The sequence below is a fragment of the Rutilus rutilus genome, assembly GCF_951802725.1.
Source record: "Rutilus rutilus genome assembly, chromosome: 3".
NCBI classification, from domain to species: domain Eukaryota; kingdom Metazoa; phylum Chordata; class Actinopteri; order Cypriniformes; family Leuciscidae; genus Rutilus; species Rutilus rutilus.
The window spans coordinates 27,888,974-27,913,730 of NC_140211.1; the positions used below are offsets into that span (position 1 = coordinate 27,888,974).

The 24,757-nt window shown below is 37.8% G+C and overlaps 2 protein-coding genes across 4 annotated transcripts in view; both read right to left on the reverse strand.

Moving 5' to 3' along the window:
* Positions 1–1,315: 1,315 nt before the first annotated feature.
* Positions 1,316–4,794, reverse strand: LOC311288330 (serine/threonine-protein kinase pim-1). Of its 2 annotated transcripts, XM_084405669.1 has the most exons (7): positions 4,402–4,794; positions 3,890–3,981; positions 3,550–3,600; positions 2,981–3,359; positions 2,644–2,820; positions 2,460–2,548; positions 1,316–2,360 (listed from the first exon to the last, which is right to left on the reverse strand). In XM_084405669.1, exons 1-7 carry the CDS (start codon positions 4,406–4,408, stop codon positions 2,355–2,357), a joined length of 801 nt encoding a protein of 266 aa, XP_084261795.1. In that variant the 5' UTR covers positions 4,409–4,794; the 3' UTR covers positions 1,316–2,354. The 2 variants fall into 2 exon arrangements, with proteins under 2 accessions (XP_084261795.1, XP_084261794.1); XM_084405668.1 differs by having other exon boundaries at positions 3,890–4,793.
* A 1,078-nt stretch (positions 4,795–5,872) lies between these two features.
* The window catches only part of ptprja (protein tyrosine phosphatase receptor type Ja), a 34,328-nt gene continuing 15,443 nt past the window's right edge, over positions 5,873–24,757 (reverse strand). Inside the window, exons 2-31 of one of the 2 annotated variants that reach the window (XM_084403471.1) lie at positions 22,917–22,938; positions 22,270–22,467; positions 21,975–22,061; positions 20,931–21,182; positions 20,032–20,283; positions 19,625–19,900; positions 19,238–19,498; positions 17,482–17,733; positions 17,045–17,302; positions 15,964–16,230; positions 14,922–15,188; positions 14,558–14,821; positions 14,177–14,437; positions 13,805–14,071; positions 12,977–13,228; positions 12,432–12,704; positions 12,206–12,349; positions 11,818–12,022; positions 11,566–11,678; positions 10,982–11,063; positions 10,388–10,435; positions 10,261–10,269; positions 9,900–9,987; positions 9,545–9,635; positions 8,655–8,728; positions 8,450–8,584; positions 8,111–8,227; positions 7,695–7,855; positions 7,450–7,585; positions 5,873–7,077 (exon numbers count right to left, since the gene is read on the reverse strand). In XM_084403471.1, coding sequence (XP_084259597.1) covers positions 6,922–7,077; positions 7,450–7,585; positions 7,695–7,855; positions 8,111–8,227; positions 8,450–8,584; positions 8,655–8,728; positions 9,545–9,635; positions 9,900–9,987; positions 10,261–10,269; positions 10,388–10,435; positions 10,982–11,063; positions 11,566–11,678; positions 11,818–12,022; positions 12,206–12,349; positions 12,432–12,704; positions 12,977–13,228; positions 13,805–14,071; positions 14,177–14,437; positions 14,558–14,821; positions 14,922–15,188; positions 15,964–16,230; positions 17,045–17,302; positions 17,482–17,733; positions 19,238–19,498; positions 19,625–19,900; positions 20,032–20,283; positions 20,931–21,182; positions 21,975–22,061; positions 22,270–22,467; positions 22,917–22,938 — 5,268 coding nt within the window. In that variant the 3' untranslated portion in view covers positions 5,873–6,921. The remainder of the gene's footprint in view (positions 7,078–7,449; positions 7,586–7,694; positions 7,856–8,110; positions 8,228–8,449; positions 8,585–8,654; positions 8,729–9,544; positions 9,636–9,899; positions 9,988–10,260; positions 10,270–10,387; positions 10,436–10,981; positions 11,064–11,565; positions 11,679–11,817; positions 12,023–12,205; positions 12,350–12,431; positions 12,705–12,976; positions 13,229–13,804; positions 14,072–14,176; positions 14,438–14,557; positions 14,822–14,921; positions 15,189–15,963; positions 16,231–17,044; positions 17,303–17,481; positions 17,734–19,237; positions 19,499–19,624; positions 19,901–20,031; positions 20,284–20,930; positions 21,183–21,974; positions 22,062–22,269; positions 22,468–22,916; positions 22,939–24,757) is intronic. The other variant, XM_084403472.1, reaches the window with a different exon arrangement.

The following is a 24,757-nucleotide window of genomic DNA, read 5'->3' on the forward strand; positions in this document are numbered from 1 at the left end:
AAAGTGTAAAAAACTGAAGGCTATCGTTTTCTGTCACTCTAACCTCTCTCTCTCTAAAATCTCTCCCTCTGTATTTTGAGGCGCACACACAACAAGTGATGGGAAACCAAGGCTTTGTGAAGCTTTCATCAAATTGTGCCGAAAAAAGGTTAATTACTCGAAGTTTTTAACACAATGCGCATTAGCGACATCTGGTGGTCAGACTTGTTTTCTCCACCATATCTAACAAATCACCGCAGAGCAGAAAAAGCACGTGACCAAACAAAGTTTCGGAAGTCCGTGACATAAAAGAGTGGATACAGTTCTATCTTATCTCATCTAAATTAATTTGTGCCAATGAGACCTCAACTCCTGTAGCCTGGTTTGGATTCATATATTGAACAATAATATAAAATGTATGTGATCCTAATTATAGTAATTGTAATAAAAAAAGTTTTAACTCATTTAAATAATGCCTCCTTAATCGTTTCCCTTTTAGAGATCACGTGGTCGAGGTTTCTGGACGCTGATTGGCTCAGGCAAGGTGCTGTGTGTAGTGATGGGACGGTTGATACCGGGGCTCCCACGCTCCGATGCAGTACTCAAAGCACTATTGTATCACACACACTAGGCTTGTTTGAGATGAGCAAAATCTGATCACCGCGAGATGCATGCCGGTGAGTGCAACATCAAACGGCAAACGAAGCGAAAGTGAAACGAAACCGCGGAACGTTGAGCGCGAGCTCAGACCATGAACATAAAATGGCACGAGCTCAGAACAGGTTTACTCGGGGGCCGATCTCAATTACGCGACACTGTTTATGACACAGCGCTGGGAGATTCAGTGAGAAAGCGTTTGAATTCACCATAGCTTGAATTAATAACATCGTAACGAGATCTAATTGGAAGCATTCAAATTTGGCGCAGAATTCTGTAACCATACATGTCAGATCAAACAGCGCTGACGTGGAAATCTGGACAACTTTAAAAGCTTCCACCCAACTCGGAAAAGGCAAAGCGGATTACAAACTCTATCGCAACATTTATTGCCAAATCACTTCCATTAGTTTTAATTAATCAAATATATTGGAAATAAATTCATTATGGATCATTACAAATACTTTGCTTTAAAAAGTACCAAGTAGCCTAGTCACACAGTGAGAAAAAAAGAAAATCACCGCATTCACCGTGAGACACACGCAATTGACACTTTTCACACGCTCTCACGCCACACATCCATTTTCTCATGCACAGAAAAATCGCGAAGCAAAGAAGACACGGAGACCGACAGACTAGACAGAGCAGGTTACTTATGATATAAAACAAATCTCAGATCTCAGATTCTGTCACTTTTATTACGAAATTCAAACAATAAATACCGTTTTGGCGCTTGTAAATGTGACTCGACAGATCCCTAGGGGCACGTGACCCGATCATCTCTAGCTAATAGTAAATAAACACGAATGAACACTGTTGAAAGATACAGTACAACTTAGCGAAATGTATATTCCTCATACACAATATCGACCAATCAGTCAAACAAAGGGGTAAAAAAAACAGCTGGAGAACAATCATGTCACATAACATTTACCTCAGGAAAGCCATTTGATGACCATAATATAGGCTATAGCACGTTAGTTGGCTAGAAAAAAAGAGCTATAGAGTATTTTGCTAAATGTGTACTATATTACATATTTATTATATTTGTACTTATATCATTAAATAAAGTTATTATAATAAAAAAAGCATTATATTTAATTTGAGTTATTTTTAACCTTATATATAATACTGCCAGCTGATAGGGCTCTCTGTAGGCTATGTTTACAGCATTAGGTAAGTTGTTTTTTTCTTGAGAAAAATTAATGCCTAGCTTGTGTAGCCTACCTAATATTTATCCAAATGAGTCAATATTAAATCAAATCACAACAATTGATTTGAAATAATAAAAAAGCGTAGCTTACCAGAAATTGTACCATGTAAACATTGTAACATGTTGTCACTAAACCTTATAAAATTCAGTTTAGTTACTCAAATGTTTTGACAATCACAATACACTTATTGTGATGCAATATTTTTTTTACATTCTGTTCAAATTAAAATATGGAATAAAAATTGTGATTGTTCCTTAAAAAAATAGAGTTTTAATAATAATTTATTATAATTATTAGCCTAGTGTTAGTATTATTATGATTACATTGAGACGTAGCAAAATTCCACTGTAAAACAGTAGTATATTTCTGCCAGCCTCGCAAGACACTAAGGACTGGAGGAATGGAGATGCCACTCGTGTCGGCCCGCCAGACGCCAAGCTGACTAAATGCTTGAACTTCCTGGCTATGACAGGGTGCTCTTGCCTCCATGACCTATGGGATGACCTAAAACTAAAACAAAAACAAACAAAAGCAGGGTTATTGTCTATACATCATACTTACATTTACATTTTACAAAATCTTTTTCTGATGATCTTAGGTATAGGCTACCTTAAACCAGTCATGGAGAAGGAGCCTGTCAAGATGAATCCTCTTCTCAGGGTCGGGATGCAGACAGGCATTAATCAAATGACTGCATTCTGTGTGGAAAGATGGGAGAGACATTTAGCTATTACCTTAAACTTCTTTTACACCTGCTCTCTTTGATCATGTTATTCAAAGCAGTACAACTCACCTTTTGTCAAGCTTGGCAGATACCACAGCCAGTCCTTGAGCTTGTCCTGGTCGCTGTGGTCCGGGAAATAACCGCACACCATTGAGTACAAAAGTACCCCCAGTGAAAACACGGTTGCTGGCCGCCCATAGTACTTGCTCGTCTCTAAATATTCGGGGGGGCAGTACTGCATTGTGCCTGGAGGAAAGAGATTTGTAAATTTGTATTACTATCATAGATTTTTTTATTTAGTCAATACTGTGTCATATCCTAAACAGGCTAAAATGAACGAACATGACATGACACGATGTAATTCGTCACTACAGTTTAAGTCCCAAACGACAGCTATAATACATACCACTAAAGGTGTGGTAAGCCGTTTCATACAGCAGGTCCCCGCAGCCGAAATCTATTAGCGTCACGTCCAGGGTGTCCGTGTTCACTAATATGTTCTCCTTTTTAACATCTCTGTGGAAAACTCCTCGGCTGCAGCAGCTGTTTGCAGCCTCAACCACCTGCCGCATCACATGGCATGCAATCTCTTCATTGAAGATGCCTCCATTGCTCTGCAAGAAGTCAAAGAGAGTGACGCAGGGCGAGGGCCGCTGCAGGACCATGATATAATGGTTAGGGAGGTCCTGCCAGTCCAGCAACTTAATGATGTGAGGTGTGCTGGGGCCCTTATTGGCAAGGACTGTCAAGCCGATTTCCAGGGGAACGGGTCTGGGATGATCAGTCTAGAAGAAAGACAATTATTCACAATGGTTAGATGCAGGTGGTTTCCTAAATCAGGATTTAAGACAGTCTTGGACAAATTGTTGGCAATGGCAGTTTTTCTGGTGGAAAATCACTTGTACTCTATGATTAACATTTATATACAATTGAAAACAGACCGAGCAGATATCATAGAAAGTGCAGCCTACTTACAATGTTGATATATTCCATGGCTTCTGTTTTTCTGGTAAATTTCAGAGCCACCTGATCAACAAAACATATCATAGTAGTAACATATCACTCAAGTCATTAATCCTCAACAGACATGTAGCCTATTGTAAAGTTCTGTGAATTTAAGAACCAGTTATGAATTTGAAACCATGTCGAGTATGTTTGATCAGTCTGACACTTTAAACAGGTCCAGTGCTCTAAATTATGTATAGCCGATTAGACAAAACAATCAAATATCTTCAACGATCAAATATCTTGTACTATTTTAGGTTGCTGCAAATATTTATATTTAATACACACACATCCATTTATATAAACATACCGGAAGGTCGTCCATGACACGAACTCCGGCATAGACTGCACCAAATCCTCCTTCCCCCAGTTGATCGCCGATCTCGTACTTTGAGCAGATGTCTATTAAAAAAGAAATAACTGTGGTTGAGATACAATTTAAAGCAGTTGCAGATATTTCTGCAGTGTTACATGCTATTCTCAGTCTAAATCTATTTAACATTTCATATAATTATAGACGAGTAGTTTCAATGGCCTCCATATTAACTGAGTGACTATATGGAATATTTGTACTTTAAAAAAATCATTTGTCACACTGGAGGACTATTATATATATTGTATCTTGTATATTGTAAAAAAAAAAAAAAGATTAAAAGAAACAAAACTATACTGAATGTTACCGTAACCGTTACATCACCTAAAAATACATGTTTTCTTTATACATAAATATGTAGCGCTAAAGAAATAGGCCTAGGCTACTAATAATATCTGTGTTGAGTAGCCATATCGAAAATGTATGTTTTGGGTTTATGACAAACTCACCCTCCATGATCGTGCCCACGTCGTTGTCCTGTTGTTCTGTTTGAGGGGACTCAATCTCACCCTCAGACAGGATAACTGGACTGTCTTGGACACGAGATTGAAGGAGCTCCTGGATCTGCTGGTCCTCAGAAGAGGCGAGGACGTCAGGAAGTTCCTCCTGATGATCACAGTCCTCTACAGTACATGTGATGTTCTCTAGAGAAATCTCATCTAAAGAGAGGAATTTAAATCATAATAAATATTCTCCAAGCCAACATGTAATAACAGTAGGGGCAGTGTTGTAAAAAAAATTTTTTTTTAAATAATAATAAAAAAGGCTAGAATTTAAATCATAATAAATATTCTCCAAGCCAACATGTAATAACAGTAGGGGGCAGTGTTTTTTTTCAAAAAAAAATTTTTTTTAAAAGGCTAATTGCACACATACACTTAATATATTGAAAATATGTATGAATAAATTGAAAAAAATGCAACAAAATGCAAAATAAGTATTGTTAAAGGGAAGATAAAAAGTCTGGGTGGGATACTAACACAAAACAGAAAGATTTCAACATTAGACAAAAATAAAAAGGCTAATATATTTTGTATTATTAAACTTTTTTTGTAAATTATTATTCGTTGTTCTAAACCTATCCTAAGGTGTATTGATAAAGTGTTTTTTTGGGGGGGGGGGGGGGGTGTCTACAGAGCTCCAATATATACAAAAGGGTGATGTGATTTACCATTAGTTGACCTAGAAGGTCCCGCTTCAGCCTCCTGCTCCTGATTCTCGCTCTGCTTCACTTTCTCACCCTTTCCAGCTCTAGGGCGAGGGAAATGGAAGCAGAACAGGCTCCGCCAAAACTTCCTTGTCTTCCTCACCCCCTTCTCTCTCTCCTCCCTTCCTCCTCCATCCACCTCAGCAATACCTGCACGGCTCTCATCAAGCGGACGAGGATTTGTCGTGTTGGCGGTGGTTTGCAGTGGTGTACTTGGATGTGAATTGTACACATACTCGCTACCTGCCGCTTTCTTCGCACGAGAAACTTGCTGACCCATGATCACAAAAGTACAAATTTGCTCGCTAATTCTCTCCAAACTACTACAAAAGTCATATGGGAATTTTCACACCTTGAGATGCAAAACTGTCGTGATGTCATAAGGGCTCGTGTAGCGCAGCACTGAATCTAATGTTGTTATTTGAACGTAGCCTATCATTCATATCTAATGATACTAGTAAATTACACAAATTACTTAAGAAATGCATGGTTAAATAAACAAATACTAAATAATACTATGAATGTACTCGTTTTGATTGTTAAATATAATAATCTTTTTCTTTTAATAAAACAGCATATCTGTACAAAATCTATAACACCAATACTGAATGATTTGACGAGAGAAATCCTGACCCACACACACACACACACACACACACACACACACACACACACACACACACACACACACAAATCACCACAGAAGTGTGAAATAAAGTGCAGTTTTTTTAATCCTAATATAATACAGAGTTGTCTGTATGGTTCTTTACCGTGACCAGCAGAGTATCAATAAACAATCATTAAAAAAAAAAAAAAAAAAATTGTGGTGAAAATTGCAGAATATTAAAACCACACAAGCAAAATGTCCCTGGAACAACACTGAAAAAATAGTTTGAAAGTTCAGTTTGAACAAAATATATTATGTACAAATATAACAATTTCAGTGCATAAACAAACACGTTACAGAGTCACACTCTGTTAAAACCTTTTCGCAATAAGTTGTCAGTAGGAATATTCTAAATTGACCTGATTCTAAAAAGAGAACAAAAACATTTACAATCCAGGAACAGACAGGTCAGTATGTATCTTTACTGAGAATAAGCAGTTCCAGAAACAAACCAAAGAGATCGCCACTGTTCATTGCTAACTTATTGTCCTTATAGTCCAATTTTGGCCAGTGAAATCCAGAAATCATAGATATATAGAAGCCACAGACCGAAGAACAGCATACTTGCAAAACAGCTCAGATACAACCTCCAGCATACCTCAATGGATGAAGTCACAGCACATTGTCAACTATTTACCAGCCTACTGGCTAATACCAAGCTTAGCTGCTATGTTAAATCACAGAAGAAGGGTTTTGAAAACCCATCCTGTCTTCACTACTGCTTTAGTGAAGTAGAAATGCACTGTTAATGTCTAATGATGAAGTCCTATGTGACGTGTACATTCTATATCTCTATTTATACTCGTCTTCATTTCACCTGTAGTCTGAGGAAATGCCATTTTTATGATGCCATATTACAGAATTGAAACATTAACAACTTTTATTCTATGAAAACTCTCACAAAACATCCCTGCAGCTACATTTCTGTATTTAATAAAAACATTTTCTTATTAAATATTTCTGAGTATTTATATACCTTTATAAGCAAACATTTTAATAAATATATTTGTTTTTTCCTCTTTAAATAAAACAATTTAAAAATGAAAGAAAAACTTTTCATTTACAGCAGTGCAGCGAACTGTTCAAGGTAGACGGTCAAGCCTTATGGTAGCCATTTTTGGGTTTTTTCAAGGGCTCAAAGTTCTCATAAATAGTGAGTGCTGCTGTGTTTTGGTAGATCAAATCTACATTGTTTCCAGTCCGAGACTTGATGATGTCCATGGAGCACTGGTTAAGAAACACATATTGATCCTGCAAAAGTAGAGAATGTAAAGTCCTGCACTGTTAGAGAGTAAGATCCCGATTATGGCTTACAAAACGGTTATTGAAATTTCAAATTTGATGATTATTTGTTACAGATATATCCACACTATTTTTCAACAAGGAGGTAAGCTAATTTTCTGTGTAATAATCAATTAAAATAATATGATAACAAGTTACAGTTTGCAATATCAAGCAGCATAACGGACAGTTTACAGTGTACAGATATAATAACTGAAAGCGGATGAGACCGGAAGTCTCAACACATTCAAGTTACAATGGCCGCACCCACGCTCTTATGAGGTAGATAAAAGAACATACAAACAGCGCAGTGAGATGAAAAAAAAGTGTTAATGAATGTACCTCTGTTTGCACCATGAGTGGTCTGTGCATGCGTAAATCGTGGATGATCCCATATACATCCACTACACCATCCCGCTCGATCTGAAAGATTAACCGATCAATGGCGATGAAGGTTCCCGTCCGGCCCACACCGGCACTGCATTACGAAAACAAAAGGTGTTCAGAAAATGGCTTTTTCTTTGCGGGAGTATAATAATAAAACTTGTATATTTGTATATTTGAGAGTTCAGGAACTGTTCAAGTACCTGCAGTGCACAAGTGTGGGTGAATGTCTCGAGTACTGGTCCATGTGTTCACGGACCAGGTGTCTGAAGTTGATGAGAAGCTCAGTGGTCTCAGGAACTCCATGGTCTGGCCATGCAGTGAAATGGAAGTGACGAACTGATCGAGACTCTGCTGTTTTCACCTGTCATGACAAGAATCATTTATCCCAAAACATCAACACAGTACTTTACAGTGCATAATGTTACAATTAAGACATAACACTAAGATATTACAAACATGATACCAATTAAGATAATTGTGACTTCCTAGGAATAAAACAAAAACAAAAAAACAACACTGACAAAAATGTTTTTGTGTAACACATGGGTCTGTGTAACGTGTAAACATTTAGTGTTACAGTAGCCTGGGTCTATCTGTAATATTAATATAGACTTACATTTTTCACTTCAAAGTCACGTAAAGTCCAGTCCTCCAATAGAATCTCAGAAGTAGTCATCACTGTCAGATTGTTAAAATGTTTTATATCTGCTGGCCAGTATTCCTCACATTTTACCTGAGAGGGACACAACATTGTGGCAACATTTATTTAAGCTCATTAAGTTCAATACTTCAATTAGAAAAAAAAATCTGTAAGAGGATATGAACATTGAATATGTAGTGGTCAAGCGATTTAGGCTTTTAAAGATGATGCATGTATAAAATTGACTGAAAAATGTAAATGAAGGCTCTGGCAGGTGAGATCACAGATAAAGTGAAGCATGAATGTCTACTGTACCCGTCCCTGCTCGTTGCATTTGGTGAGCATGACAATAGTGTGCACATTTTTCTCCCAAATCAGCCTCCAAAAGTCATTGACAGTGCAGGGCAGTGGCCCTTGGGCTGCGATAAACTCCTTCTTTGATGTGTAACCCTGGAAATATCACACAGTTAGTATGAAAAATGTGTAAATAGCTAATGTATGTTTTGTAGTTTTTTCCTACCGGCATGTAGCTGGCATTGATGTAGTCATCAAATGAGTTGCCGAGCACAGAGAGCTTGACACGAGACGAATCATCTGTAGAGAAGACATGAACCATTATAAATATGTCCAGAACAGACTAGATGTGGAGGGAACTTGGTCTAGTGTTGCTTCATGAAACGAAATTAGGTATTTATATAGCACTTTACTATGTACAACTGTACACCCAAAGTGCTTTACAATCATGTCAGGGTTCTCTCCTCAACCACCACTAGTGTGCAGCATCCACTTGGATGATGCGACAGCAGCCACAGTACAACTGTGCCAGTGCGCTCACCACACACCAGCTATTGGTGGAGAGAGAGAGAGAGAGCGAGAGCGAGAGAGAGAGAGAGAGCGAGAGAGAGAGCATGGGTATTATTATTAGGAGGCCATGATTGATAAAGGCCAATGGAGGGAATTTGACCAGGACACCTCAGGACACCTTAAGGCCTCATTATACTTCTGCGTCGGACCTACGCCGGAGCCTATACGCCGTAGGCAACGTGTTGGTTTTAATTTATACTTCTGTGTCGTTGTCCGCATTGACGCGCACCTAGGGAGCATGTGAAACCCCGAGGGAGGGGTTCTGGCAGACCAATCACAGCGATTGTGTCCGCGTAGAATTGACGCGTTGTTACATTTTTGGAGAGGTGCACGTCAGGGTACGCCGTAGGGTACGCGCGCTACACACAGCCTACGACGTAGCTACGGCGGCAGTTCGACGCAGAAGTATAAATAGGCCTTTACACCCCTACTCTTTATGAAAGGAGCATGGGATTTTTAAATGACCACAAAGAGTCAGGACCTCGGTTTAACATCTCATCCGAAGGACAAGTGAAGGTAAACACTCGTGAGTGGAGAAGTTCTTACATGGCAGCACATTGTTATAACGATTCTTGGCTTTGTTTTCAGGGGCCAGAGCAACAGTCTTCAGCTGATTTATCCCAACCGGCCTTAGATCCTACAACCACACACACATACATTTATTTAATCATACATTTATTTTCTGTATCATTTGATTTTACTACATTCACATAAATAATTAAACATATGTCATAAAGCATTTGTTAAAGCAATGAAGAGGAACAAAACATGGTCAAAACAAACCGATCAGACATTGCAACCAAAAATAATGGAAAATGGAAATCTAGTTGCAATACCAATCATTATTTATTATTAATGTTGATCAGTTGCAAATCTACAAAGAAACCAAAGATATAATCACCTCAAATTCTTCAACAAATCCACAGAAGGAATCAGCCCTTTGCTTCCTGTAGTAAGCCTCAAAATCCTCCACCCTTATTGGATCACTCCTGTGACACCATTAAATAACATGTGATAAAACAACATAAAACACCACAGAACACTGCATTTAAACAGCATAATGCAGTATATTATGTGTAAATACAATAATATATAAACATAAATGTTACAGAAAAAAATGGCTTATTTTCAACTGCTATTATGAGACACAATTTCACATTCTTTCCCCATCTCAAAAATCACAGACATGTAGTAAAAATATTCAGTCGAATCATGAATATATGCACAAGAATTAGAGTAAACAAACATGTATGATTACTTACACTTTGTTTCTGTAAGAAAACAAAACAAAAATTAAAAGGTTAATTTTTTTGGATTGATATTTATAACTTTTTCTATTGTTTGTTTCCAGTATGTACTACGTTGTTTTGAGGAGACCAGTATACTGACCTTATAGAGTGGATAGGAACACTAACAGAATCATCTTTTCTTTGCTTCCTGAGATATTGAGAGCATAAAAATGATTATCTAGTTGCCACTGTCCATTAATACATAAAAACTGACTTGAGGAACACTGTAATCTAGCATTACTGTGGGGGCACATGCTTAATCTTAAAGGGATAGTTCATCCAAAAATAAAAATTCTGTCATCATTTATTCACGCTTAATTGTTCCAAACCTGTATGAATTTCTTTCTTCAGCTGAACAGACACACACAAAAGATAGTTTGAAGAATATGGGTAACCAAACAGTTGATGGATCCCATTGACTTCCATAGTATGGGAAAAAAATAATACTCTGTTTAGTTTAGGGCCCATCAACTGTTTAGTTGTTGACATTCTTCAAAATATCTTATTTTGTGTGTGTGTGTTCAGCAGAAGAAAGAAATTCATACAGGTTTGGAACAACTTGAGGGTGAGTAAATAATGACAGATTTTGGGGTGAACTATTCCTTTAAATCCTTCAAAACTATCATATCAAACACAAACCATTAAAACACTCCAAATAGCAAGAATCATGTATGAGATCTGTAAAATGTCTTACCGTCTACAAACCACAACCCCAATGATGATTACAACAAGAACAAAAGCTCCACCGGCTCCTGCAGCTGCTCCACCAATTACCACTGAAAGATGGAGAGTGACAAAACAATTCAGTCAAGTCAACAAAAATAAAACTGTATGGAACTGATCAAATTTGATATAATTTATATATACACTGTGGCTCTAGAGTTGCAGATGGAAAGATTTTATGACTATCCAAAATATCACATATTTGTTACACATAGGCCAAGTCCACTCATTAGACAGGGTAAGTAACAAATCATTCGGGAGCACATTCATTGGCACAGTTCTTGTTACAAAGTAAATAAAAAAACTAAACTAAATTGGAAAAAAATAAGTGTTGTTATTCGTAACAATGCAAGATTTTTAAAAGCTAAAAATATGCGACCACAAAAGTCTGGGAACCCCAGCTGTAATCTCATCTAAATGTTTGTCCTTAATGGAAATGTGTTTGTCATATACACATCAATAATTTTCATGTGACATTAGGAGGGATGTGTTACTGTGAAAATGCAGGTGCAATGAAGTGCTTTATATATTGACAGAAAGTCTCCCAGTAGTTACCTGGGTTCTCTGGCAGAGTGATGGGACTGAACTCAGATATGGAGTAGTATGAATTAGACACATCCACTAAACCATTATTTAACTCCAGATGTGTGAAAGTGATGACAGCAACACTGCAAGAAAGCCAAACACATAACAACGTCCAGCATCAGGTTTAGTTTAGTGATGGGAATATCCGCAACACTGTTATAATAGGTTTTCATCTATGCAGCACTGAAGTTAATGCAAAGTATGTGAAGTGTATTGATTTACTTGTAACTGCCTTTGGCATTTAGTTCTCCATTTTTGTAACTATTCCACATAGTTTCATCTCCAATGATGATTGTTTGGACCTGCACACTTCTAGACCCTGTTTTTGATTTGACAACAGCCAGGAATGTATTGCACCGCTTTGCTTTCCAGTCCTCATACGTGTTCAACAGGCAGCGATCCAACTTCATAGTCTTGACCCAGCAGTCTGCAGGAGGCAAAACTCATATTTAGTGCACCAAAGACACAATGATTACAATCCAAATCTTCTTTTTTTCAATATACTTTTATATTATTATTATTATTATAATATATTATACATCTCTACACTTACTATTACTATTCTTTTTAGTATTAAGACACATAAAAGTCTCAAGTTTATTAGACATACCATCTGTGCCGGAGGAGACAAGCACACCATAATAGAACACAGAACCATTCGTGTCATTAAAGATATCTTGATGAAGAATCAATTCAAACTTGTTATATTGTAGCTCAGATACACGCATTGCTGTCACTTTAGGTACAACAGGTCCTACAAACACAGAAAAATAAGAAATATGTGATTTGCGCTCATATATAAAAACAAAATACGAAACGGATATAACTCTCCTTACTTGTGAAGCCGGTCATACAGGAGATCTCCTTCACTGTGCTATTCTTCCCACAGCCGAGTGTCCAGAGCTTGACACTGTACCGGTTGTTGTACTTGAGTCCAGTGAAGTTGTAGTTTTGATTGGTGGTTAGATTGTTCTCTAACTCTACAGATTTGGAAACCAGCTTGATTTCAAAGCCCCGGTTTTCACCGGGAGGATGGCTCCATGAGAGGGTGAGCATTGGTAAGGTTAAATTAGGACCCGTACAGGTCACATTGCCCACTGGTGCTGCATCTGTACACAGCAAAACACACCAAAGACAATGCTACTTTACCTTTTTTGAATTAAGACATTCAGAACAACGTCTAACGAACTTCACCAGACTAAAGAGTTTAAAAAATACTTTAAAAAAGTCATCAAGAAAGTGGACATGTTTGTGCAAGCTAGAAAACTACACATACAGCACAAGATAACTCGATGCTGAATGCTGCACATTTCATAGTCTAAGTTCCTGAGAACAGTATATATATATACAGAATATAACAGTTCATAGTGTTTGTACTAACCTGTGCATGCTTGCAGCCACACAGCTTCTCCCTCTGTGTTGTCAGAAGTCCTGCTCTGGACACTGATGTTATAGAGTGTTGAAGGCATCAGACTGTCTATAGTCATGCTGTCTGAACTGGTTGTATAGTTCTCTTCCTTGTCACTATACACTCTCACGACATAATTCGGGACCCCTTCCACTCTTTCCCAAACTACAGAGATGGCATTTGTTTTTGTGGAATTAACTTGTAGGTTTTGAACAGGATTAGGCTCTGAAAACAGATGCAGAGGGTAGGATGAGGACTTTAGAGGAGATCTCAAAGCACATTTTCATGTTAGTTTTATGTAAAACTCCAAGGCACAGTTCACCCAAAATTTTTACTATGTCAATATTTCCTCACCCTCACATTGTTTCAAGCCTGCTTGACTGTCTTTCTTATGTGAAAAATAGAAGGTGACTTTTTTCTGTTTTTAAAAAATATATTTTAATAAGTAAATTATTGCTGTGATGGCCAGTCTTCAGTGACACATTATCCTTTAGAAATCATTCTAATATTCTGATTTGTTGCTCAAAAAACATTTATTATTTTCACAAATGTTGAAAACAGTTGTGCTGCTTTTCAAAAGAAGAGCATTTATTTGAAGTAGAAATCTTTAAGTCATAAAATCTTTGTCTTTAATGTCACTTTTGTTCATTTAATGTGTCCTAATGTGAATGTGAATGTGTCCTAATTTGAATGTGAAAACAAATCTTATTGATCCCAAAATGTTGTGTATATCTTGGAATGTTATTTAAATGTAACATACATTTTTCTATAATTTTCCATACCACTAAGTGCTGAACTTACTGGTGGTTACATTGTAGATGACAGATTCACTGCTGAAATTCATTGGCCCTACAGTAGCCACAGAAATAGTATAGGATGTTCCAGATTGCAAGCCATCCAAAAGGAAAGTGTAATTAGGAGTGAGATAATGGCCGTTGGAATAGCTGGACCAGTAGGTCAGGTTGTAGGTGAAGCTGCCAGCTGTCATGTCCTGAGCTTCAGCCCATTGAAACAACAAAGAATGATTGCTCTTAAACAAATCCTTAATCTCTCCCGGTCTGTTTGGATCTGCAACATACACAATCATAATCTACAAACACTGCAGTCCAATGTGCTTATTTATAAAGGTCTGCCACGTGAATTCCTGACTATGGTTTGGGGTTGAATACTCACAAGTTGCCATTTCTACTGGATACGATGTTTCCTGGAAGACTGCATTGACAGTCGTGAGTGTGACTTTGAATACAGTTGCTGCTTTTAGTTGAGTGAAGGTGTGATTGTGTTCAGTGCTATTGAGAACTGCAGAGCTGCTCCATCCATTACTGCTGATGTTCAGAATGTACTGGTCCAGGCCACCAACAGGATGATCCCACATCACCAAGACTGAGTGATTAGAGCCTTCATTATATAGTTTGGGAATCACTGTAGAGGGCACTGTGGAGAGAAAGAGGAAGTAAAGTGTCCCTTCAAGAGCAATAATTACCCAGATTGTCTGGATCAAAGGGAGTATTTGTGTTTGATTCTCCTTGTTGGAGTGTGTGTGGGAGTACATACTTGTGAGGGCAGAGATGTTCTTTGGTTCTCCCAGAATGCCGCAGGCCAAACTATATAGACTGAACTGACACATGGTGCCAGGCTGCAAGTCTTGTACTGTGATACTTTCAGAGGAAGTAGACAAGTTCCTACTGTTTTCTGTGCAGTTGGACACTAATACTTGGTAGGAAAACCCATCGTGGTACTCCACAGGACGGGACCAGTTCAGGCTCATGGCAGAAACATTCAGAACATTGAATCCCACATTGGAAACCGGAAACGGCTCTGGAAAGCAAATAACAACTGACTGTCGCACAGATGTGATAGCATGATATGTGGCAAGAATGTACTCAGTACTGTGTTGTCATGCAGTGTAGTTACTTACTACTGCAGGCTGTTATAAACTGGGGATCAGACTTGGTGCCGCCTGCCGTCTGAGTGATAATGCTGATGTTGTATTGACTAGCCGACTGCAGTGACAGTAGCTGCACTGTGGTGTTACTCACAGTCTTCTGGTCAAATGTGCCATTGGGGTGTGTGAAGGTGAGCAGGTAGGAGTAACCGGATTGCTGAACATCATACTGCTGCCAGCTCAGAGTTATACTGGTCTCACTGTATCCATTCACTCTCAAATCACTTACAGAAGTAGGATCTGAAAATCATTGAGAAAAAAAACACACTCATCTTTCCGCAATGTACGGCTCAAAAATTGGCTGTTCAGGGCCAAGGGTCCTATTCTAACCATCAATGAAGTATACAATGACCACATATATATGTGTGTATATATATATATATATATACACGTCTGGGTAAAAAGTGACAGTGATGAGAGCTGTATTTTACCCAAAGTTGAACATTCTTCAACTCTCGGCAACCGGTAAAAAAACTCAGAATGCTCAGCGCTTCAGTGTGAAAAAGACGCTCAGCGCCTCGTTACGCTCATGCCGTTTTAAACACGTGGCCCCTCCCATTGAAAAAATACGCCAGCCACGTGAAAAAACACTTTGGTGGACACAGGGCCTAAGCCTCTATTTGACAGTTTAATTTAAAAAAAATAAACAATTTTTGGGTGAACTAGATGTTAAACGTTATCAAATATATAGAAAAAATCACATTAATGCAAAGACAAAAAAAAAAAAAAAAACATAAATATCTGCAAGCCACACTGATATGAAAAAATAATGAAAAAAAAAAAAAGCAGGGGAAGGGAATCCTGTAATTATTTATTAATACAAATACATTGATGTATGATAAAAACAATGTAGAACGTTTTTCATATTCTTGTGTCTAAATATATATCAATACAATATCAAAATATTGTATTGTCGAAATCAAATTTATAGTGAAAAAGAGTTCAAATGTGTATGTATTCATTTAGACTTGTATTCATGTGTAAACATGAATAACTATAAATGTGCAGTGCTTACTTGTATATGCAGTGAGATTCTGAGGAGAACTCAAATATCCCAGTGCACCAACAGTCCTCACAGTGATGCTGTACTGGACACCTGCACTAAGTCCTGTCAGAGAGCTGTAGTTTTGGCTGCAGTTCATCGAGTTTGTAATGAGTGTGCTGTTGCTGTACTGCAAGAAGTAGTAGTGTGACACTAAGCTCATGTTGAGCGGTCGAGCCCAGCTGATGTACAGAGAGTTTGTGCTCCGCTCTGTCCTTAACTCGCCAGGAGAAGTAGGCACTGAAATGACAACAAAACAGTCACAGATGTGATATACACACAAGCCGAGAGCACCACCTACAGGCCATCACATCACATTATCATATCCATGTCTGTTATAAAAGTTATGAAATCTGTTAATGCTTTTATAAATAGTTGCATTAATTGTAACAAAAATATCTAATGATGACTACCATATCATACCATAGCTAAATTAATAGCTAATTTAGTACAAAGGTAGTTCCTTGGTAGGTATTTGATTATTACTAAAGAAATATATCCTCATTGAGAACTACTTGTGAACTAAGAAAGAATAACCAATTAATTACTAATCACAAAAGTAACATGTCTAAAAAGTGAACAATTGTGGGTTTTTTTTTTTTACTTTTAACATGGTCATAACATTTCAGAAGCTTGTGCCTCAAATGGGTCTCAAATAGTAAAGTTCGGTGTTAATGCAGTACTACCTATTACTTCCTGCATAGCTACTTGTTAACTACGGACCATTATTCTAAAATGTTACCCATACAGCAATGTAAAATATGTAAAATAAATAAATAAGGAAACCTGTGAAAAAACTGCACAGTGGTGTGAAAACTGTAATACTCTTTCTTGAAAAGGGGATACTCAAGTGCTACTTTCAGTGTAATATGCCTGGTTAGAACAGACTAGTCAGCTCTTTGTTTCTGAAAGCAAATGTCTTACTTCCTTTTCACACAAAGTGCATGCAAATAGCAATACCATAGTGTGCAGTATGAGTTGAATGCAAGTAGTGCTTTAAGCGCTTGTACATGAGTGATACAGTGTTTATTTCAGAATGTGTGAAGGGTCTTACAGGTGGCATTTAACACACTATCGCTGTCCTGCTTTATGGGTCCACTGATGCTTGTCACAATGACCAAGTACAGAGTTCCAGGCAGCAGGTCTGAGAACACCACGGTAGTCTCATTCGTTCGGTTCTCGGTCTTTAAAACAGTTCCGTTAAGCAGGATTTTGACGTTGTAGAGACTCACAATACCAGCAGGCGGTCTCCAATCCACTCTCATACTCTGAGTACTGCCTACAGCAGAAATATTGGACGCTTTCCCAAGAACTGATAACACATATTAAGAGAGGAGGAGAAAGAGGGTTACTTATCAACATCACAGCGGTATAGACAGTGTCCTGTAAAAATGTGTGGAATAAATACATCTTTACATACATCTAGTAGTTTTCCAGCCACGTGGTGTGTAGTATAAGAGACGTGTTTGAGAAATATGTGAATTGTAATACCTGTGAATGCAGAGATGGCTACAGGTTCAGAGATCATGCCGTTTACTACAGTTCGCACAGTAAAGGTGTAGTTGTTCCCGGGGATCAGGTCAGAGACATTCATGGTCTCACTGTTACTCTGTATCCATCGTTCCCCATTTACACTCACATTGTACAGATATAAAGATCGGTTGTTACTCTGATAAGACCAGGACAGGCTCATCGCATTGGTGCCCAAAGGAGAGGCAGTTAAATTAGTCACTGACAGTGGCTCTGAAAGAAAATGCACACAATTATATTTCTGCACCAGACATATTCACGTGTGTGAATTTGAGTAAGCAAAGACTAAAGACCTTAGAAGCCATACTGAATTTAACATGAATGAAAACATTGCTCTGAGGGGTAGACGTACAGCCTTAACAAAAATGACATGCAGTGCACTAAATAAAGGTCTTAGATCACATGGAATTGTCACAAGTCCAGAGCCGCCTTAACCTAATGTTAGGCCCCGGGGCTGAGAGGTTTTGTAGACCCCATCCCCTCGATTTATAGAGTCTCATTTTTAAAAAGTGTAATATCTAGGTAATCGACATCACAGTTGAGAAATGTCAATTTTATGCAAATGAGAAGCGATTTTCGTGAGCGACAACCAATAGGAAAGAAGCCTTTCACTGGAGCTCAGATCCCGTCACCGTCTCAAGACAGAAGAGTTTGAGGGCGATTTGACTGTAACTAACCACAGACATGGATATAATAAAAATGATGCATGGAAAAGAAACTGTCGACAGTCTCACTGAGTTTAATTCATACATGTATAGTTCGAGTGTTGTAGTTTTATGATGCAGGTTTAGCACTGCTGCAGTTCATTTTACAGTTTCCCCTGCATTATGTTGACTATTAGGGACAAGAAAATGTATTATTTGTCAAATTCGGATGACGTTTTAGTAATTTATGACAGTATGAGTGAGTTTAATTTGTAGATTGATCGATCGTTAATCTAGTAAATTATTTAATCCACTGAACACTGCTGTGTGGTAATATAAAAACACTCTCCCAACAGCATAGGCTACTGTTTCTTTTGAGCCTAATTCCTAGTCGAATTAAAATAATATAGTTGTATCACTTGTGATGGTGTTTTGTACAGATGTGGCCAGACGAGCAGTCTACCAATAACATCAGAGCGACAGCACTACCAACACCCACAAGCGACTTCACAGTATAGAGACTAGCGACATACAGCGACAAAATCGCTGGCTGTGTGAACGGGGCTTATGGGGCCACGTGGGTCACTCAATCAGCAGACATGTAACGTGCGATTCGAGTGATTGACAGAAAACCTGACAAGTTACAAAACAATATGACCCTTTCAGCTCATCATGAACCTGAACATGGGAGGCGCCTGAACTTGGGAGGCCCCTGGGCTTCAGCCCAGGTAAGCCCGTGCATTAATGCGGCCTTGTTCACAACCTTTAAACTGGTTTCAGGGGGCTTTTGTCTCCTGAAAATCTTTTGAAATGGTATTTTTTGTTTTGTTAAACAACAGTACAATCCTTTGAACACACTGTACTTCTATCCCTCAGTCTCATTTTCATTCCTGTCAAAAAGGATCAAATATGGCGCTAGTCCATTTGGTAGGTATGTGCCAATGTTAACATTAACGCATAATGCAAAATGCCCATTAGTTGTCTGAAAACCTCATTAGGACAGACAACATCATTACACAAGAGTATATTACACATCTACAGTTTAGAGAGCGATGTGTAGTATTTAGACTCACTGGTATTACACTGTATGAACTGTGAGGGTCCAGATATGCTGGCAGCTATTATGAGTGTTCTGATGCTGCAATTATACTGAGTCCCAGGCTGCAACTGAGTAATCTGATAATTGTTGGATGTGGTATTGAGAGTCTGATCGGGTGAAGAGATGCTAATACTATAGGAGAACAGGCTGGAGTTCCCATTAGGGGGAAGCCACGTCAGATTGACTGAATTGGTGCTGACAGCGGAAACCACCAGATTTTGCACTGTATTAGGAACTGTGGAAACACAAACACACTTATACAACCATACACATAGTAAATATACTGTAAACCTAATTGTGGTGTTCATTTTTTGTTTACACTATCAACAGCTTAAGTTAAATGCAGTGTGCTGTACAGTACCTGTATATGCGATGAGGTTTACAAAAGAGCTCTTGAGATCTTTTACCCCTATGGTGACTGCAGTGATGTCATACTGACTGCCCGGTAATAAATTTGTGAGCGTCGTGTTTAAAGAGGTGATTTGAATCGAAGTCAGGTTGACCCCTGAAGAATTGGATCTATACGACACTTCATAGGACACATTCAATCCATCCATTGATAAGGGTTTCGACCACCGCAAAGAAATTGATACATTAGTCTGACCGCTCACGCTGAGAGCTTCTGGCGGGTTAGGCTCTGAGGGGAAAATATCACACACACACACACACACACATTATAAATGGACCTGCAGATGTAATAAATGCATTAAGGTTTTGTTTGATGTTCTGGTGACAAGATGGAGAGTGTGTGAAGCTTTTCTGACTCACTAGTGGCAGCCAGCAATATGTTAGAGCTGTTCCTCAGGACTCCACTGATGGAGGTGACAGTGAGGTTGTAAACATGTCCTGCTGTGAGGTTACCGATTACTGCAGAGTTGGTGGAGACAGTCATGGTCTTCAGCTCAGCACCGGACACACTCACCTCATACGAGTCCACATGACCGAGAGGAGGTGCCCAAACCACGGTCAAACTGCTGTTACTGGAATTCAGCACAGTGATATTCTCTACTTGTGCTGGACCTGAACACGGGTAAACAGACCTTCATTAACATACATACACTACCATTCAAAAGTTTGGAGTCAGTTTAAGAAGAAATTTATGTATTTATTCAGGAACAATGCATTAAATTGATCAAAAGTATCAGTTAAGACATTTATAATGTTACAAAAGATTAATTTTTCAAATAAATGCTGTTTTTTTTATTATTATTTTTTATATTCATAAAAAAATTTCATCATGGTTTCCACAAAAATATTAAACAGCTCAACTGTTTTCAACATAGATAATAATAATAATAATAATAATAATAATAATAACTACTACTATCTCTTGACCACCAAACCAGCATATTAGAATGATTTCTGAAGGACCATTTTATGAATTTACAGTTTATTCAAATACAAAAAAAGGGATTTCAAATATTAATAATATTTCACAATATTACTATTTTACTCTATTTTTGATCAAATGAATGCAGCCTGAAAGAACATAAGAGACTTCTTTCAAAAACATTACAACAAGTTCACCGACCCCAAACTTGTGAACGGTAATGTAGAAGTACATTTCACAGCCATTGGCATCTACACACAAACCTTGGATCGATTTACTCCACAATACAATAGAGACACCTTTAAACCCCCTATTCTCTTCTGCCTACAGTACTTACTTGTGTTTTGAGATATCTCAGCAACACACCCCATAGTGCTGTTATCAGAGGCCACCGAGGTGACTTTGAAGGTGTATTTGGTGCCAGGTGCAAGATGTAAGATTTGTATGGAGGTTTGGTTAGTAGTGAGCAGGTTTGAATCCCAAGCTACTCTATAATACGGGCTAATGCCATTTTTTAGAAGTATCCAACTCAGGTTCACTGAGCTCACAGTGATGGAGTACACAGACACGTTACTAACAGGGTAGGGGCCTGTAAGTGCAAGAGAGCGGATGTGGACCTGTGTGAGTGCAAGAAAGTCAACAAGGACACCCAAAAATGAAAATTCTGTCATAATTTACTCTCGTGATAAAACAGATGTTTGGCAGACCATTCACCCTGCTTTTTACCATACAGTGAAAGTGGTTGTGACCAAAGGCTTTCGAGCTTCAAAAAGAAAAGAAAAAAGCTTTTAAATTTAATGTGTGCATTTAATTTTAGGGGTGTCACATGCAAGAACCAATACATTTTGGCATCAGTTATGTCATAACCATCTTCATGCACAATATTTGTAAATGTTTATGCACAAATAAGATGTGAGAGCTGCATCAAAGTTTCCATTGAGTCCTCACACAAAGCTATAATACTGTATCATATTAGAAGACTTGGAACACAGAGCCCTGAGTAATATGGCCCAGGTGAAAAAGACGTACTGTTAAATGTATTAAACATGCATTATGGTATATTTGTATTGTATTAAAAACATACTCAAGTACATTTTTAATACATTTAATAGTACTCTTTCTCACCTGGGGGTGCTTTTATGTTCTTTCTAGAACTTGAAAGACTGGTCTTATGAGTCATATAAAGGAAAGTCATTTGAGTTTGGAACAATGTGAAGATGAGTACATGATGACAGAATTTCCTTTAATCATTCATGTTTACTCGTATTAAACAAAGCTGCTGCTGTATAAAAATATTAGCGTTATATCATACAGCTGTCTAAAAATGTATTTTCATTTTATGTTATTGATGCATTTGCGATTGTGATTGGGTGGGACTTACGCAGAGTAAAAGATCGATTGGTCAATGATAACTGGCCCGTCTCGTTCAGATATATTGTGGTGGAGTTGAGTTGCGTGATGGAGGCATCTGTTATGCAAGTAGAGAAATATTGAGAGTGTGAGTGAATGAAAGAATGAGACAAAGTGCATGAAAGAGTGATATGGTGAATGTAAACGAGAGTGAAACATCGTTTTCTTAATAATTCTCCTTTCTGAACAACAGTGACCTTATTGCTCAAAACCACTAAAAACATTTACACCTTATCAATAGTTATTTAGAAGTAGTAAAGACTTACTGGTGGAGAAGTTTCCACAGCACACTTCTGAGCAGTTGATTTTAAAGAAATATGTGTTTCCAGGCTGCAGTCCAGTCACTATGATGCTATTCGGAGTGTTTGTAATGTTGGCGTTCTGCACACTACAAAGGGAGCCGTATCCTACAAACATAGTGATTTCTGACGTTGTGGGGCTTATCTTGTATTGGCACAGTGAACCTAAATGTGAGGCGAGACACAAAACCAGTGTACAGTCGGTAAATGTCCCACATTATTTGATGTTGCAAATCAGATTGATTGGTTTAAGCTTAAAACTATTGGTCTCATTTATCTAGTCTGTAAAATGATAGCAAAAAGAGCTCCTTATTAGAAAAGGAATTTACACAACATTATATCTTGGAAATATTAAACACAGAGAGTTGAGAAAAGATGTATATCTTGTTTAATATATCAAGTGCAGCTGGTAAGAAGAGAAATACAAGGCACTGGTATAAGCAGGACATCCCCTTACTTGGAAGTATGGATAGAAATTGTTATAGAGGATATATCTCTAAAACACTAAAACAGACCCCCCCCCTCCCTCAAAGGAAATTACATTTTTCTTACATTTTTTTAAAAGTAAAAAGTAAAAAAAAAAAGAAAGGGACTTTAGAGATGATTATACTTACAGTCAGAGTAAACATGAGAGATCTAGGGAAGAAAACAACATTGTCACTTATCAGATTATTACTTTTCTATTTTGCTTGCTTAACAGGCTTAAAGTTTCAACCTACAAAAGCACAACTTTACTGAATAAGTGCATTGTGCAATATCTATTTCAGATATAGATCTGTTAGGGGTGTCCAATAACATGATTTTTGATCATGAACGATTAAAATGTCTCCACGGTCTGCTTTTGAAAAAATATTGTTGTATCGTGCTACAGCGCACATTCTATCAGTTGCAGTTCTGGCGCCTCCGTCCCAACCCAAGTGTGACGCACACGTCCTGAAAAGTGAAGCCAAACCGTTTCGATCGCCCCCAGGTGTCTGGTCCCAGTATAGGTCATAAACCCCGCCCTCTCCATGTAATCTTATGGGACGTGAGGCAAACAAATTCAAATTACACTTCAAATAATAATAAATAAATAAATAAATAAATAAATATTTCTGTCACTTTATGTAGTTTTTAATCACGCTGATAAAAGTTGTACATGTAAAATTCATTTTTTTTAAATAAATTTGGTTTTAGTTAGTTATTTGATGCTATAAAAACGGGAGTGTGACGTCATGATTGACAGCTGAAATTGACAGCTTCTCTGAGTGAAGTAGTCACTAAGGCCCCAACTGACTTTTTGGGGGATTTTCGGGAGGAGATTGGAGCTTTAAATTTAATTTCTGCATTTCCATAAACAAAAGACAAAGAGAAAAATCACTTACTGCTTTTCACTGATTCTTAAAGGTGCTATAAGCGATCTCGGTTGGCGTAACCCTTTTGTTGATGTTTGAATTATTATCAAACAAAACGGAGGCTAGCTAGACCCTCCCTCCTCCTCATCCGCGCACTAACCCCCGAACCCCACCCCCACATCATTCTTGTCGGTTATTGGCTGGAACAGTTTGTTATGTTTCGTGGTGCGGGTCGCTCTGTTTGTTGCTCAGTTTGTTTTTGCTGCAGTTTGTGGAGCGTGGGCTGTCTGCAGAGACCGTGTTTTTTTACAGTGTGTTCAGGGGACAGGCAGCTAGCGGATAGTGAGGAGATGTTTGCGGTATGTGAAAAAAAATGTTTTAGCCTAAAAAACGTGTGAGATCGCTTATAGCACCTTTAATAAAGGTACTGAAGTTATTCAGTGTTTGCACTACAGTGATGTCTAGTGTTTTATTTTTACATTTGTTTATTCAAATTTTACTTCAATACTACGGTTAAATACACCTACTGTGAAAAAAATAAAAGTACAGTTTATTTCATTTGTATATTATATTGTATTTGTAATGTGCATTTATGTTCTTATTTTTAATAACAAGATACTTCCCCTACTTATGGCCTAAATGGTCTGTCATTCTTTTTTCTTTTATATTTTGTTACCTTGTAAGGCTACATTTAAAAAAATTGGAAATTAGTAACTGTACTGCTCAGTCACTTGCAAAATAGTAAAACCAGCATGAAAAAAATCATGATAAAATTGTGAATTGTGATTTTCCTGAAAAAATAAATCATGATAAAATGTTACAAATCACAATAAAATCTGAAGTTAACAACACAGTAGAAAGACTATTAATACACATCCTGAGCCAATGCTTTTTGTAAAGCTCAAGCAGGCCTGAGAAATTAGAAACACGCTTATAAGCTATATATACACATTAGCCTACTAGGCAGAAAATTAACGCAATTGACTGAATTTGTTTCACATGACCTAAAAGCCCTTTAAACTCAAGGTGTTTACTAATATGTTTGAAATTAATTTAGTAGAAAAACATTTGGCCCACAAATTTCCTTACAGAACCAAATTATTATCTTTATTAGGGACATA